The sequence below is a fragment of the Phaeoacremonium minimum genome, assembly GCF_000392275.1.
Source record: "Phaeoacremonium minimum UCRPA7 unplaced genomic scaffold PA7_03_scaffold_299, whole genome shotgun sequence".
Lineage (NCBI taxonomy): Eukaryota > Fungi > Ascomycota > Sordariomycetes > Togniniales > Togniniaceae > Phaeoacremonium > Phaeoacremonium minimum.
In genome coordinates this window covers 150,387-165,865 of record NW_006921204.1, presented here as the reverse complement: position 1 = coordinate 165,865, position 15,479 = coordinate 150,387, and the positions used below count along the sequence as shown (strand labels likewise).

Sequence of the window (15,479 nt, the reverse complement as noted above, 5' to 3'; positions counted from 1 at the left end):
GACGGAGTTCCCTTTCTCAACGCCGTGATAGGCAGACAGCGCAGGGCCGCGTTCTATCAGAGGCGCAACGAGGACAGTTCCAATCAAACGTCGATCTTGATGATATTCCATCAGATGCCTTTGATAGCTCGCCGGTTCAGGCCAACACGACTCGTCAGGCTCCCTTTCAGCCGTCAAGATCGTTCCAAAGACAGGGATCTCAAAGTTTCCGCCAAACAACATTGTTCGGCCACACCATTCGCGATGAGGAGCCCACCCAGTCGCAGTTCTATTCTAGTAGGATGTTTCGAGTGGACATGCCACCAGAGGCCCCAAGTCATCATGCGCTAGATCACGAAGCCATGAAGACATGGGTGTATCCAACCAACTTAGGGCCTATCCGAGACTATCAATTTAGTATCGTCAAAAACGCTCTCTTCAATAATACACTGGTGGCTCTACCAACAGGCCTAGGCAAAACATTCATTGCAGCCACCGTCATTCTAAATTTCTACCGTTGGACAAAATCTGCAAAAATTGTGTTCGTGGCGCCGACGAAACCACTGGCCTCACAACAAGTTGAGGCTTGCTTGAACGTAGCCGGAATCCCGCGATCTCAGACAACACTGCTGACAGGCGAAACACCTCCGGCACAGCGTGAAGATGAATGGGAATGCAAACGACTATTCTTTATGACACCACAGACTCTTCAGAACGATCTTGGAAAAGGCTATGCTGATCCCAAGTCTATTGTACTCCTCGTTATCGACGAGGCACATCGAGCGACGGGTGATTATGCATATGTGAAGGTGGTGGAGTTCATTCGGAGGTTTTCGAAAAGTTTCCGGGTTCTTGCCCTCACAGCTACGCCAGGGTCAAAGGTTGAGGGCGTACAAGACGTTATTGACAATATGGGTATTTCACACATAGAGATCCGAACAGAAGAGTCTATGGATATCCGGCAATATGTGCACTCCAGGGGCATCGACCAGGTAGTTCTGGAGCCCTCAGACGAAATCTTGCACGTGAGGGATCTTTTCTCGAAGGCGCTCAAGCCGCTTGTGCAAAAATTGAGTGCGCAGAACATCTGGTATGGCCGAGATCCAATGTCAATGACGACTTATGGGTTGAGGACGAAGCAAGCAGAATGGAACGCTGGGCCTGGAAGACATGTCAATCCAGGTACCAAATTCATGACCAACGCCATCTTCTCGATACTCCAAAGCGTGGCGCACGCTATCAAGCTGCTAAATTTCCATGGCATTGCGCCTTTCTACCATAACATGCTAGACCTCAGGAGTTCTACAGAGGAGAAAGGAGAGAAGGGATCGAAGTACAAAAAGCAATTGATCCACGACGAGAATTTCCAGGAGATGATGGACACTATTGATAAATGGCAGAGGACGGACGGCTTCGTCGGCCATCCCAAAATCACATACCTCTGCGACACCCTCCTCAATCACTTCATGGATGCTGGTGAAGGCTCCAATACGAGAGCTATCGTTTTCAGCGAGTACCGCGACAGCGCTGAAGAGATTGTACGAATCCTGAATACGCACAAACCGCTTATCAGTGCGTCGATTTTCGTGGGTCAAGCAGACTCGAAGCGGAGCGAGGGTATGAAGCAAAAGCAGCAGATCGAGACGATTGAAAAGTTCCGAACTGGTGGCTTCAATGTGCTCGTGGCAACATCGATCGGAGAAGAAGGCCTTGACATTGGCCAAGTCGATCTCATTGTCTGCTACGATGCCTCGGCGTCACCAATTCGCATGCTTCAGAGAATGGGCAGAACGGGAAGAAAGAGAGCGGGAAACATCGTGCTCTTGCTCATGAAAGGAAGAGAGGAGGAGAAGTATCTCGAGGCTAAAGACAATTACGAGATGATGCAGAAGTATATATGTGATGGCAGTCGGTTCACCTTTCGTCATGACCTCTCATCAAGGATAGTCCCAAGAGACCTCAAACCAGAAGTAGACAAACGCATGGTTGAAATTCCTATCGAGAACAGTCAGAACAGATCTCTTCCTGAGCCAAAGAAAGGCGGTGCAAGGAAAAAGGCATCGAAGAAGAAGTTTCACATGCCTGACGGTGTGGAGACTGGCTTCATGAAGGCATCATTCTTCGGCCAACCGAAAGCTGCTGTCACTAAGCCGAAGCCCCGAGATCCTGTCGAGACGGATTTCCTTGAAGATGTTCCGTATCTTGGATCAGTACTTTTAAACGAAGCACAGAACGCCGAGCTCGATAGGATGTACCGAGACCTACCATTGGGCAATACAGCACAGGAAGAGATTACAATGCCTGTCTTGACAGCTCATCCCAGATACCAGAGAGCGTTGCATCCGACGTTCAGAGTCAAACATGGGAGTTATACAAAGCGGTGCGTCCGACTTTTCAAGAAACTTGCCAGGACCCAGGAGAATATGGACCAATACGCCCGCCCATATGGAAACAAAGACTCCAGCAGGTATAAGGAACTGCCAGTGCCGCCGTTCGCAGAAGATTCAGGTGACGAAGACGAGGGCATTCAAGAGTCCACGATGCCCTCACGTAAGAGAGCTCGTGAATCATCGTTCTCCGAGACCGAAGCTAGCTCTTTACCAAAGAGGCGCAAGTCAGCACTGAAGGCGAAGGCGCCACAGCGGAGAAAGTCCAATAACAACCCATTCCTAGACGACTTGGACGAGGATGACGAAGATGAAGACGAGGAAGATGAGGATACGCTTGATGTAGAAGAATATCCAGCGGCACCTCGTCGGGGCAGAGGTAGACCAAAAGCGGCCGGTGGCAGAAAAAGGAAACCTGCCAAGAGGAAGAATAATGGCAATTTAGAGGAGATTGGAGATGATTGCACGAGAACGAGCCAATTGTACGAGAGCGACGGTTCTGATAGCGGCGCTGACCTGCTAGACTTCATTGTGGACGATGATGCTGTGATATCGAGTGTCAGGGGTGTGTCTACTTCGCCCACAACTGCATCTCCACCAGCTTCGAGAAAGTCTCCTCAACTCGCCAAGGCGAAGCCATTCTATGTTCCTATACATCTTACCCAAGACAGCGATGATGACCTACCCTCGATGAGTCAGCTAGGTGGTAATCAGTCGAAACAGAACAAAGGATCTCGTCGTTCGTTGACAGAGTCGGATAGCGAGGCGGAAGATATTGTTCGAAAGCCGGCCGCGAGGAAAAAGAAGCGGCCGGTCATCCAGGATACTGATAGTGAATCTGATTAGCAGATCATGAGCAGGGAGTGTCCTAAACACAATCATGAACTTGCAAAACTTGTACAAGCTAGTCAAGTCGCCCTGAAAACAATTACTACGATAATGCTAGTGATGATATGTTCTGGCATGCTTTCCCTGTTCAAAGTCCTACGTTTCCCTCACATGCCAGTTCAGATGAAATTCTTATAGCCAACTGTGTGGAATGTTGCTAATTCTTCTCGCTGATCCGCTCACTTTAACATATCACAAAGTCGTCATCACATGCCTCGATATTCATTGTGGTTTCGAGAACCTTGCAACTAAAAACTTGCATGTAGTTGAAGATGGGCTGTTAGTAAGAACAAGCCTCTGGAGCTCAGTAACAACCCATCCTAGTCTGTGAATTCATGTCTGTTTTACTGTATCTTTAGTCCATCCACTCCGGTAAAGTGTGTTGGAGGGGTACGATTACAGTAAGGGAAGGAGGGGCACACAAGCTTCTTGGTGGGGCCAATGAGGGGTTCTAGGGAGCCACATGCCGTTGGTGGGACACAACAAGCTCCTCGTCCAACAAACGCCCCTTGACCGAAAGGACCACTTCTGAATTCTTCCCCCAAATCAATCCCTGACCGCTGCTTGCCTTGAGCATACATCTTCACTTCGCTCACACTCAATTGACATCTGGCGACGAGCGTAGGCCTCAGAAAGCATCCTCCAACATGTCTCTCGCCTATCCTCCTCTGGAGGATCGTCCTCTCAAGGACACCATCTGCCTCTTCGATGTGGACAACACTCTGACGCCTGCCAGAAGGGTGAGTTGAAAGAAGCCATTCCTTTGGTTCCCTGATAACCAGTCGTCTTGATTTGCCTTTGAATTTCTTCTCTGTTTAGCCTTCGGGGAATTCTATTCTACACACTAAGAAGCACACCTCAAGTGCCAGGCATCATGATCTAACAATGCTTTCTAGCCCGTCAGCCCGGAGATGCTCAACCTCCTAGCCCGCCTCCGCCAGAAGTGTACTATCGGCTACGTCGGCGGCAGCGACCTGAGCAAGCAGCAGGAGCAGCTCGGCACCGCCGACGTGCCAGTCCAGAGCCTGTTCGACTACTGCTTCCCGGAGAACGGCCTAACGGCTTTCAAGAACGGCGCCCAGCTGCCCAGCAACAGCTTCATCAAGTGGATCGGCGAGGAGCAGTACAAGGAGCTCGTCCGCTTCATCCTGCACTACATTGCCGACCTCGACATCCCCATCAAGCGCGGCACCTTCATCGAGTTCCGCAACGGCATGATCAACGTGTCGCCCATTGGCCGTAACGCCAGCATCGAGGAGCGCGATGAGTACCAGAAGTATGACCTGGAGCACAAGATCCGGGAGACGTTCGTCGAGAAGCTGCGGGAGCGCTTCTCCCACCTTGCTCTGACGTGAGTGCCCCATCGTCCAAGCTATTATAGACCTCAAGGGCCCGACCATTATACTAAAATACCATTTTCCCCACAGATACTCGATCGGCGGCCAGATCTCCTTCGACGTCTTCCCGACCGGCTGGGACAAGACCTACTGCCTGTCGCACCTCGAGAACGAGGCCAAGAAGCCCAACGGCATCACCTACACCACGATCCACTTCTTCGGCGACAAGACCGAAAAGGGCGGCAACGACTACGAGATCTACAGCGACTCCCGCACCATCGGCCACTCGGTGCGCGACCCGGCCGACACGCTCGAGCAGGTGAAGAAGCTCTTCGACCTGGAATAGTGGTCCGACCCCGAAGACGACGACGACGACGACGGCGGTGCCCGGAGCGGCGCGCACACCTCGGGCGAGGACGCGGACGTGGAGGAGCTTGCTGAGAAAGATGGTGACAACGAGGATGGTGTGGATGGAGGCGTTGGTTTTAGCTCGGAAGAAGAAAATGCTCCTGCCGCTGCTGCTGCTGGTGACGATGATGGACTTGATAACGACATACATCTCCTCCCTCCCCCTCTACCGGCAGGAGCTGGCATCAAGTCAGAGCGAGTCTCTCCTGTTGACACACCCACTACAATTAACGATCCCTATTATTTTGTCATCGGCAAGCAGGCACCGGCAGCATAGGTAGACAGGCATGCCGGTATCAAAAAGGCGGTCTCTGGTCGCTTCATGGTAGCGTAATTACAGTCAATACAAATAAGACAAAGACACAACACAAAATGAGGTGACCGAATTAATCCAGTGCATTTTCTTATATAATATGATAATAAGGGACAAACAAGACTACGGTATTCCAAAATTCCTCATTAACTCCATTACAAACAGGCTAGACTCGCACGCTTCAATGACCATTTCATACAATTGAGCTCAATCGTGGCGTTGAAACAGATCTACTTCCAGGGGGGGTAATAAACAAAAAAGGTGTGCTAGCTGGCAGGATAAACAGAAAAATCAAAATATAAGGCCATCTCATGTCCTGTGATCATTCATAAACGGGGCCGCGCTGCCTCGTTCGTCATGTATAAGATATATCCCATCAACATCCGTCCAGTCCACATACTCCCGCATCACCATCTATGTACTCTCTCTCTTTCTCGCCCCAGCTCAATGGCCCGGCTCCAAGTGCGGCACGATCACGGGGCCATACTTGGTCGGCGCCTGGAAGCCGCCGTCGCCCTGGACGACGAAGTCGACGGCGAGGCTCAGCTTGCTGAGGCCCTGCTGGCCGTTGGCGACGCTGGCGGCGTAGTTGGTGCCGGCGATGACCTCCGGGTCGTACGCGACGACGGCGACGTAGTTGCGGCGGCCGATGAGCTTCTTGAGCTCGCGGGGGCTGCCGGACGCGTCCGTGTGGAAGATCTCCATCATGTCCTCCTTGGTGTCCGACACCTCGTTGGTGCTCTTCTGCCCGTTGCCCGGCACGTACAGCAGCCGGTTGTTGTGCAGCAGCTTCAGCAGGTAGTTGCCCGCGGGCGACGCCACGATCGGCGACGTGATCACCTGGTACATGGTCTTGTGGTCGCTTGGGTGTGATGGGTCGTGCACGAGGCCGGCGCCGGCGCAATTGACATCTGAAAAAAAGGGGTATTAGTACTTGAGTAACCGGCCGGGAAAGGTGTCCTAAACTTACCACCTGATAGGAAGGTCATTCTGATGCCCTTCTGGTGGGCAATGCCTTGCAGCGTCCTAATCAAATACGTCCTCTCAAGATCCTTCGAGTCGTGCGTCCACAGGTCCTTGAGCTCTTCTGCAAGGTCAAACTCGCCGAACTGGTTGAGCACATTGCCCATCAGCCCAGATTTGCCAACGGCCTTCTTCACTTGGTTGAAGCCCTGCTGCACAACCTCCTTGCCGCCAATGATACCAGCAACCGAGCTGGTAGCCTTGCCGAGGAGGTTGTAAGTGGTGTTGACTGCCTTCTTGCCGGTGTTGAAGGTGTTTGCCAACGTCTCGACAGTATCCAACCGAGGGTAGACTACAGGAACCGAGAGCATCCATATGCAGTGCTGGACACTTGGCGGCAGAACTGCGACCTTAGGGAAGATGCCCTGATACGTTGGGCCGGCCAGCACGCGGCTTTGTGTCCGCTCTGATCGGCAGTCTGGGCCTACCACCACGACAGCTGGGCCGAGATACTTGACGAAATGCCAGCCGGTGCCAGTGATGGTGAAAAGATCAAGGTCAGTATTCACATTGCGGAGTATCTCAACAGTTGTGTGGTGTTGGAAGAGCAGGTACATCTCGATGGCGATGCGACCGATGTTCTTGAATATGGCCGATTGCTGCATGTACTCGGGATATGAACCGAACCCATCGAATCTGAATACGAGTTAGTTGATCTGAGTTGGTACACCATTACAAGTTGACTTACATATCGTGATCATCGATCTGAAGCACATGAGGAATCTGAGCAAACGCCTCACGAAGGAACGGCTGGTCGAAATGACTGGTGTAATAGTGGAAGTAGGCATGAGAGACGTCTTCCTCATGCCGAGCAGTCCACGGCGCAGTCTTCCGGTTCTCTCTGCCCGGCATGGCGAGCCACTGCTTCAGCAGAGGGACTTCGCGCCACAGGCGATCGCCGTAGATCTGGTCGCCAAGACCAAGCTGCACGTGGAAACCGCCGCACTCGACGTTCTTCTGGAGCACGTCCTTCCACATCAGACCCGGACCACCGAGCTTCGCCCGCTCGTTCTGGGATGTGGAGGCGGCAAAGTCGTTGCCTGAGTGGGCGATGAACCTCCAGCCAAGCTCGTGTCTCCCAGCTACCACAAATTCGTATCGCGTGCAGCCAAGATGAGATGTGACGGCGTAAGTCCACCTCTCGGATGCGCCTTCACCCATTTGAAGATCCATATCGTACTTATAGAACGTCCACCTTTGGTGGGTATAGATGGCATTGGGTACTAGCTGCCGTGGATTCGGCGACAGGTCCATGCTAAGGTGAATGTGAATAGTAGGAGGCTGAGGAGCATCAGTGACAATCATGATGCTTCCCAACCAGATGCCCCTCTCGACATCCATGTTGACATATCGAAGATAAGGCCCGAAGTACACGCCGTTAGTAGGCGTGATCTTATACATGTCCACACCAGCACTAGGCGGTGGTCCACTGAACCCGGCTGCTGAAGGTGTGGCAGAGGCGGCGACACTCATGATACTCTCGGCATATCCACCAGGAGTTTGCGGTGGATATAGGCCAGGGGAAGTCATGGGCTGTTTCCCGAAGGGAGAAAGCATGGGGTTGCCATAAGTCGAGGCAGTTGGGGACAAAGGTGCTGTCTCGTGATGCATGGGATTAGGACCCTTGGGGAACTCCCATTGAGTTGCCTGTGTGGCAAGGTGGATGTAATAGTACTGGCCCGAATTTTGATCTAGGTGGGCAATCCAGCCCTCGGGTAGCGGAGGAGGTGATGTCGGCTGCCCCTGGAGTACTGAGGGTGTATGCTGTAGCACGGGCTTGCCGTTATGCACGCTCTCTGGCCTTGGATCGTTCGCGAACGCCGGGTGACTGGCCAGCGAGACCGCAGGGGAAGCAAGCCCCGCCGCCGCTGCAGCCGGAGAGCTCTGCTGCTTGCCCGAGTTCTGGTTCGCGACTGGGACTGGTGCAGCGGACGGCTGGCTTGGAGCTGGAGTGGAGCTTGCGCTGCTCTGAGCAGCCGCCGGCCGTTGTTTCTCATTGGGATATGATGAGTTGTTATTAGTTGTCACACTACTATAGGCCGGCGGCGGAGTCGAAGCTTGCATGCGCTGGAAGTCTTGCTCCAGTATACTCACTTGCAAGCTGGGCTGGTTCGAGTTGGCAGGCTGGGAGGGCGGCGCATTGAAACTGGCCTGCGTCGGGCTAGTCACCGGGTTTGCGCCTTGATACACGGTGGGAGGGCCGTGTGGCTGCTGGCCCGGAGCCTCCGTCGGCGTCCACGGCCGGGGAGGCTGTGACTGCGGAGGCTGGCCACCATACTGGGCAAGCCGGTGTGTGGCGGCGGCGCTTTGCAGCCCGTTGAGGGTCGCGGTGCCGGAGATGCCGGCAGCGGCATATCGGGCTTCGATACCGCCACCGGGGATGGTGCCGGGCTCGACAATAGGGGTCTCGGGCGGAGGGGGCGATCCTCTGCTAGCCCGGGTAGTGGAGGTGGACGCTGTAGAAGCAAACCGGTTGACGCCACTTTCCACTGGCATCTTGAGAGTATCTTGTTCGCGCCGAGCATTACTGCCCGAGGTCGAACCGGAGGCGCCTCCTGGGGGCGGATAGTATGGCTTGTTCTGGTACGCCGTAGAGATCTTTGGCTGCGGGTTTGCGATAGGCTTCGCAAACAAGCCCTCCTTTTCCCCCTCGGGGCTGGTAGGGCTGGTGATAGGCCTTGGGGCCGTCCCGCGTCTCTCTGCGAGGCCGGGACCCTTGTTATCGGTAGGACTTAGGGTCAGCCGAGGTGAAGTGTCATTGTACGGCGCCGGTGACGAGCTGGTGGGGGTTCCGTAGACCTTGCTCGAGGTCGACGACTTGCGGCTGTCCTCTCCGTATGTTGGCCTCGCTGGCTTGGGTGCGATGCGATGATCTTCGTCGTCGGGATATGGTAAGGGGTTTGCAGAGCTGGAGGCTCCCGGCGGCAGGGGGAAGGTCGGGTGTTTGGACGAGGAGGAGGCCGCAGAGGAGGGCGGCATAGGGTAGTTGAAGCGATCGGTCGGCTTGCCTGCGGCCGGCTTGGGGCTCTGGGGTTTGAATATCCTCAGGGGTTCGATGGTCGGGCTGTCGTCTCCCTCGGCAGGTCTGCTCATGAAGAGCTCCTCGTCTGACACGCCTCGCGAGCGGTCCGCCATGGTTGTTGGTGCTTGCGCAGGTACAACGACTGATTTGAGCTGGCCTGAACTGTCTTGACTGCCGTATCCGGGCGGGCGCGCAGGATGACGCACAGCTCAGTGCAGTGCAGAGCAGTGCTATTTTTGGAGCCTTTGAGCTCTTGAGGGTCTTGCAGTGACGACTTGTCACTCGAGGAGGAGGTGGTGGGGTTCTTTGAGGTTCTGGCTAAGGTCGCATATCAGGCCGGCCTCGACGGGTCGGGATGAAGAGTCGAGTAAAGTTGTCAGCAGCAACGAACAAAGGCTCGCAACGCACAAAGAACAGAAGGCTGTCTCTGGAGAGAATCAACGACAACCAAGATGAAACACACACGAGAACGAATTGTCAAATACTGAGCCGGAAGATCCACGACTGGCAGAGCAGGACAGGACAGGACTGGATAGAACGCTGGATATGCGGCCAGAGGCGCAGGCCACGACTACACACCAGGCAGGGGAGTCAGCGCGGCAACAGAACCAGCACCACCAACAGTACAGTACCAATACGTGCAACAGCTTTTGGGCGGCGGCACTTGGGTAACGAGCAGAGCAGAGCAGAGCAGCAGCAGCAGCAAGCAGCAAGCAGCAAAGAAGCATCCTTGCCCTCCTCCCCTCCCACTTCCCCCTCTCAGGCTTGGCTCTCAGCGTGGCGGCATCGCGGGGCAGCTCTGTGATTCGCTGGCGGGCTGCGGGCGCTTAAAGATTGGTGTTGCAGCAAATGGCAACGGACGGGACGGGCTGGGCTAACGAAGCGCCGACGTAACAGTGCCCGTCCGTCAGGCCAAGTCAGTGTGTCTCACTGGGCTGGGGGGCTGGCTCCCCGGGGGTTCTATGGATCCATTGGGCCCCTCCCACGCAGACCTGATTTGGCTGATATGGGGCCTTTATTAAACCTGCTGCTCCTCTCCCCCGTACGAGCTTGCCAGATAGCCCAAACTCTTATTGCCATCTATGGCCGCATAGAGAACGAGAGCAGGCATTTAACCGCCCTCGTCGAGCCCGTCCTCTTGCGCAGGTATCCATCAGGGCGGCTCGGGGGGCTCGTCGCTTGCAGTCCCAGCAGTTGTTAGCATCCGTGCCGATGGTTGTCCAGCTATTTTTAGAGTCTCTTTCGAAAGTGTTCGACAAAACACAGGTCGAGGCTCTTCACAATGATTTGGTGTAACCTGGGTTGTCCAAAGTTCTGCTCCGTATGTTGAGCCGCGCTGCATACCCGACGACCGACAGGATCTCACCGGTCGGACCATGCTATATTGCGGTGAACGTTAAATGCCAGGCCAGGCATGAGTTTGGTCGTCCACACGTAATGGGACTGTGCGAGCGACGTCCACAGATCAATGGCCTGATGTTCTCGAAGCTCTCTTGTTTGCATATCAAGATGACATGGAGGTTTGCCAAGCCAAGGAGATCAAACAAACACACACCTATGCCATAGCGTGCTAAAGTTGGTGGCCCCAGCCAGATCCGTTAAGAGCTGCTCGTGAAACATTGTGTAGTCACTCTATTTCTCTGCAGGAATTGGCTCTTCAAGGCTCGGTTGCCTTGAGGATGCTTTCTTTTTCTTGACAATGGGGGGAGAGAGAATAATTACCATAGCAATCGAGCTGTGCTTTGATGGCTGATGCTGAGATCGTGCCAATTCGCCTTTTACTGTACTGTGTCACAGACCTCACAAGAGAAGACTACTACACTAATCTTCTCGCTTTACGTCTTCTGCCCATGTGCCAGAGGTCAAGTCGAAATGCGGCTCTCCCTAGAAGTCGTACCTGGCTCGCTGGCCCCCATGGATATCGGCCGAAAAGACGGCCCCACCACCAAGCGGCCCTCTCGGGTAGCGGCCGGCGCCCTCAACGGCGTACCCAGGTAGGTACCTAGTTGACCCTGGAATTCATGCCACTTACGCACATGGCTGGCCTTGTTCGATATCGAATCCGCCGCCGCATTGCGGGATTGGCTTGAATGGCAAGAATGGTAGAAGACGCTTCAAACCCTCCTGAAAAGGGTCGAATCGGGTGACGGTGCACACCGAAGCAAATAGGTGACCTCGGCCAGTTCAGCCTGCCGGGCATGAGCTAGCGGCGGCATGAACTGAGAGCCGGAGGTGGCCGTGAGCCGATGTTTTTCATGCTTGCAGCAGCAGCCAGCGCAAAACTTTTCGACGTTAGACTAGTGCTCTGATGCTCTGGGACGGGACAGACAGGCATTGCACACAAGTCCTCAAAGGCTAGAACGGAAATGCCGTCGCAGAATTGCAAGAGACCCATCGCCAATATCAGAAAATTTCTTTCGTCTCCCTGGTCAATTGTGCATTCATCCTCGGCACTACCGCCGCACTGCAACACACTCGCTGCCTCAGCCAGTCGGAAGGGAGTGATGTGCACGATCCACTGGCCAGAGCTCCCCTGGCAGCGCTGTGGTTGGCGGGCGCCAGTGGTAGCCTCGCAGGTCTGTAGCGGGGTAAGACAGAGATTTTGAGCGGCAGCTCGCTGGAGTTGATGGTCATGAGGTCGCCAAGTCGCCGCAGATTTTGTCGCTTGCATCACCATCCATGTTCACCCTCAGCCCACCACCCACTAGACTACCTGGCTCGCCTGGGCATCAGAAGGAGAGCAGGCCAGGCGATGATCGGAGCTTTGCAGCTACCTCACATCTGGCTGCATCTCGATCTCCCCGTATATCCTACAGTAGGCACACTACTCCAGCAAAGATGTAAGACGACATCCATGATCCTTCTTGGGCCACCCCCTCGTTCGGGCCGGTCACCCAGTGGCCTCACGTGTCGTGTTATTCGAGGCCGAGAGCGGGGGAGCAGCCAGTCAGTTCACAGTTACCTACTGTAGGTTGGTGGTTGGTGGCGGGATGCACGGTAAGTAAGTTGCCATTCTGTAGAGTACCGGTAGTAGGGGTTCAGTTCTAAGCTCGAGTCAATCAATCAATCAATCAATCAATCAATCAATGGAAGGTCATCAGCATACGTTAGATTGACAAGCAGACGATGACAGCATTCTTCCTTGCTCCAGAGTTCCTGTTACTAACCTACCTTTTTTCTCCTATCTATTCGTCTATCTACTCTACAGTAGGTACCTATATCTATATCTATATCTATCACTCATCGAATCTGCCATCTCCAATCTCTTATCTTGCATATCTCTGGCTGTGACGCAACAGGTCCCCAGCTGGAGCGCCTCATTCCGCCCCGAGGGTCCCCGCCCAGCTGCATCTTGAGTATCTTACTGCCCGGTTAGCTCTTCTTATCTCCACTAAAGCTACCTACTGCATACCTTAGGCAGTGCATGGTGCACAGGTGGTCTTAGAGCACCCGTTATCACCAGCCAGCCGCCATTGGCGAACCACATCGAAGCACACCCACCCCACCTATTCTGCCTGTCTACCTTTTCCCTCCCGTCTAGACTACTACCAGGTATCTGAAAAAGACTAGAGGCAAGGTGAGGCATCTGGGCGAGGCCCGCCATACCAACCCTTCTGCATGTTCTCAGTCTTGCTGCCGGGGGTTTGTGTCATCCGTATATAGCTGCTCTAGAGCTCTCTGTCCCGGTTTTGATAGGGGTCCTCTAGCCCATCTCTTCATCTACATCTGCCTCTGCCTCTGCCTCTACCTCTCCCACCCAAGTAAACCACCCCTCCCTCCCGCTCCGCATCGCGAGAGTCCTAGCCCTCAAGATGTCTCTCCCCCGTGTCTCGTCTCTCGAGTCCTTCTCCTTCGTGCCGAGTGAGAGACAGTCAAGACGAAACTCCGATGTGTCCGTACGTGCGAGGAAGCTCAGCTTCAACCCTATGCCCGAGGCGTGGGATCCTCCGCTGCTCAAGACAGACGCCATACAGGCGGTAGGAGCATTCGAGGTTCCGAAATGGAAGAGAATTCGTAGGTGCCCACCCGACCTAGAGAGACTACTCATTCCTGAATGGCGTAGTTATCTCACAATGGCTCCTCACTAACCCTCGCACAGTTCAGATAGCCGTGACGGTCGTGTACTGCCTCTTCGCGGCGGGAGTTGTCTTCGGCTATGCCGCCTTGAAGCCCGTACTCAAGAAAGAAGGTGCCTACCAGGACGTATGCCGCAAGGACAACCACGGCCGCGAGCAAATAGACACCTGCGTCGAGATACACCTCAATTTGATGTTCACCGTCGCGGCAGTCGGCACCAACGTGGCGGCCCTGCCGATAGGGGCGTTGCTCGACAACTACGGTCCGAGACTATGTGGTCTTATGGGCAGCTGCTTTTTGACAATTGGCGCGCTCTTGATGGCCTTTGAGAACAGGCTGCCATTCGACGGGCTCCTCTTCGGTTACCTCTTCCTGGCATTGGGCGGACCCTTTACATACATTTCGTCCTTCCAGCTATCCAATGCCTTCCCAAGGCATTCAGGCTTGATTCTCGCACTCCTAACCGGCGCTTTCGATGCCTCCAGCGCCCTGTTTCTCGTATACCGGATCATATTCGAGAAGACGGGTGGTCGTTTCGGGCACCACCGTTTCTTTCTTTTCTACCTCGTCGTGCCCGTGGTCATCGTGCTGTTGCAGCTGTTCCTGCTGCCAAAGCAGTCGTACAAGACGATCGGCGAGATGATCGAGGAGGTGGAGGAGCCGCTGGCAGAGCCGGAGCCCTACGACCAGGTGGACGAGCACACGGCCCTGCTGCAGGACGAGGCGCGCCAGCGCCGGGAATCGGTCATCGCCGACCTCGAGGAGCTGCTCGGCTCGGCCAAGGCGGATAAGCAGGCGAAGCGCGAGGAGAAGAAGAACGAGATCTCGGGCGTGTGGGGCGTCATGCACAACAACACGGCGCTGGAGCAAATCATGTCGCCTTGGTTTGTGCTGATCTGTCTCTTCACCGGTAAGTCTTGTTTCCAACCCCCAAGGTACACTTCAGAATTGCTCATGGAAAGCAGTGATACAAATGACACGCATCAACTACTTCGTTGCGACGATCCGGCCGCAGTACACCGCCATCTTCCACTCGTACGACAAGGCCGTCGAGATCAACAACTTCTTCGACATGGCGCTGCCCCTCGGCGGGATCATCTCGATCCCCTTCATCGGGCTGTTCCTCGACCACACGAGCACGACCAAGGTGCTGACGACGCTCGTGGCCGTCGCGACGACCATCGGCGCGCTGGGCGTCATCCCGCGGATGTGGGCCGCCTACGCCAACGTGTGCCTGTTCGTGCTGTACCGCCCCTTCTACTACACCTCCGTGTCCGACTACAGCGCCAAGGTGTTTGGCTTCCGCACCTTTGGCACCGTCTACGGCACCATCATCTGCCTGTCCGGCCTCTTCAACTTCTCCCAGTCCGGCCTCGACTTCCTCTTCCACCGCACCTTCCGCGGCAACCCCGTCCCCGTCAACCTCATCCTGCTGTCTGCAGGTCTCGCCGTCGGCATCGCTCTCGTCCTGTTCGTCGGCGTCAAGGCCCGCTCGATGAAGCGCCACATGCTGGAGCGCGAGGCCGAGACGGCGTTTGCGCGGGGCGAGTAGGACGAGTAGGACGGACGGACGGACGGACGGCCGAGGCAGTCGGTGTGTCGTCCAACTGAACCGCGGCCATGTATAGATGGACAGGTTCGATTAGATCTGCTGTCTGGCGATATGAGACAAATGTCCTGTGTTATCTATCTAACGACAGCTAAGATTGGGGTATTCGGAGAAATCGGGCGATGTTTTCCATCATCATCATCATCTAGCGGGCGGCTTTGGATCGTGTATTTGAGTTGAAAGCATCGGGATTGCCATCGAATAGACGGCAAATCGGCGTTGACAGGTGTTGGTTATCAGGTGGTCTTTTGGGGACTGGGCGGCAAAAGTGTCATTTATCTTGGAAGTAGTGGATCGTGGAAATTGAAAGACTAGAAAGACTAATCCCATGCCTTGGACATGGGGTCTAGAGAGAACGACGGCATCTTTACAACGGCGTACATTGTGACATGTCCGGCCTACTACTAGCAAGCTCACAAATTGCAGAAATCCTCCC

At 54.7% G+C, this 15,479-nt stretch overlaps 4 protein-coding genes across 4 annotated transcripts; 3 read left to right on the top strand and 1 right to left on the bottom strand.

Annotated features, from left to right (window-relative positions):
- Positions 1 to 671: 671 nt before the first annotated feature.
- Positions 672 to 3,212, top strand: UCRPA7_3966 (putative atp-dependent dna helicase mph1 protein; the record flags this gene model as incomplete). The annotated part of the gene is made up of 1 exon (XM_007916501.1): positions 672 to 3,212. The coding sequence occupies one exon, from the start codon at positions 672 to 674 to the stop codon at positions 3,210 to 3,212; it is 2,541 nt and encodes an 846-aa protein (XP_007914692.1).
- Positions 3,213 to 3,901: 689 nt separating this feature from the next.
- On the top strand, positions 3,902 to 5,276 carry UCRPA7_3965 (putative phosphomannomutase protein; the record flags this gene model as incomplete). Its single annotated transcript, XM_007916494.1, has 4 exons — positions 3,902 to 3,994; positions 4,151 to 4,605; positions 4,682 to 4,880; positions 4,938 to 5,276. The coding sequence occupies 4 exons, from the start codon at positions 3,902 to 3,904 to the stop codon at positions 5,274 to 5,276; spliced, it is 1,086 nt and encodes a 361-aa protein (XP_007914685.1).
- A 480-nt stretch (positions 5,277 to 5,756) lies between these two features.
- UCRPA7_3964 (putative ww domain-containing protein) lies at positions 5,757 to 9,470 on the bottom strand (the record flags this gene model as incomplete). The annotated part of the gene is made up of 3 exons (XM_007916490.1): positions 5,757 to 6,223; positions 6,283 to 6,971; positions 7,024 to 9,470. The coding sequence occupies 3 exons, from the start codon at positions 9,468 to 9,470 to the stop codon at positions 5,757 to 5,759; spliced, it is 3,603 nt and encodes a 1,200-aa protein (XP_007914681.1).
- Positions 9,471 to 13,169: 3,699 nt separating this feature from the next.
- On the top strand, positions 13,170 to 14,986 carry UCRPA7_3963 (putative major facilitator superfamily transporter protein; the record flags this gene model as incomplete). Its single annotated transcript, XM_007916515.1, has 3 exons — positions 13,170 to 13,371; positions 13,457 to 14,344; positions 14,400 to 14,986. 3 exons carry the CDS (start codon positions 13,170 to 13,172, stop codon positions 14,984 to 14,986), a joined length of 1,677 nt encoding a protein of 558 aa, XP_007914706.1.
- Positions 14,987 to 15,479: the final 493 nt, after the last annotated feature.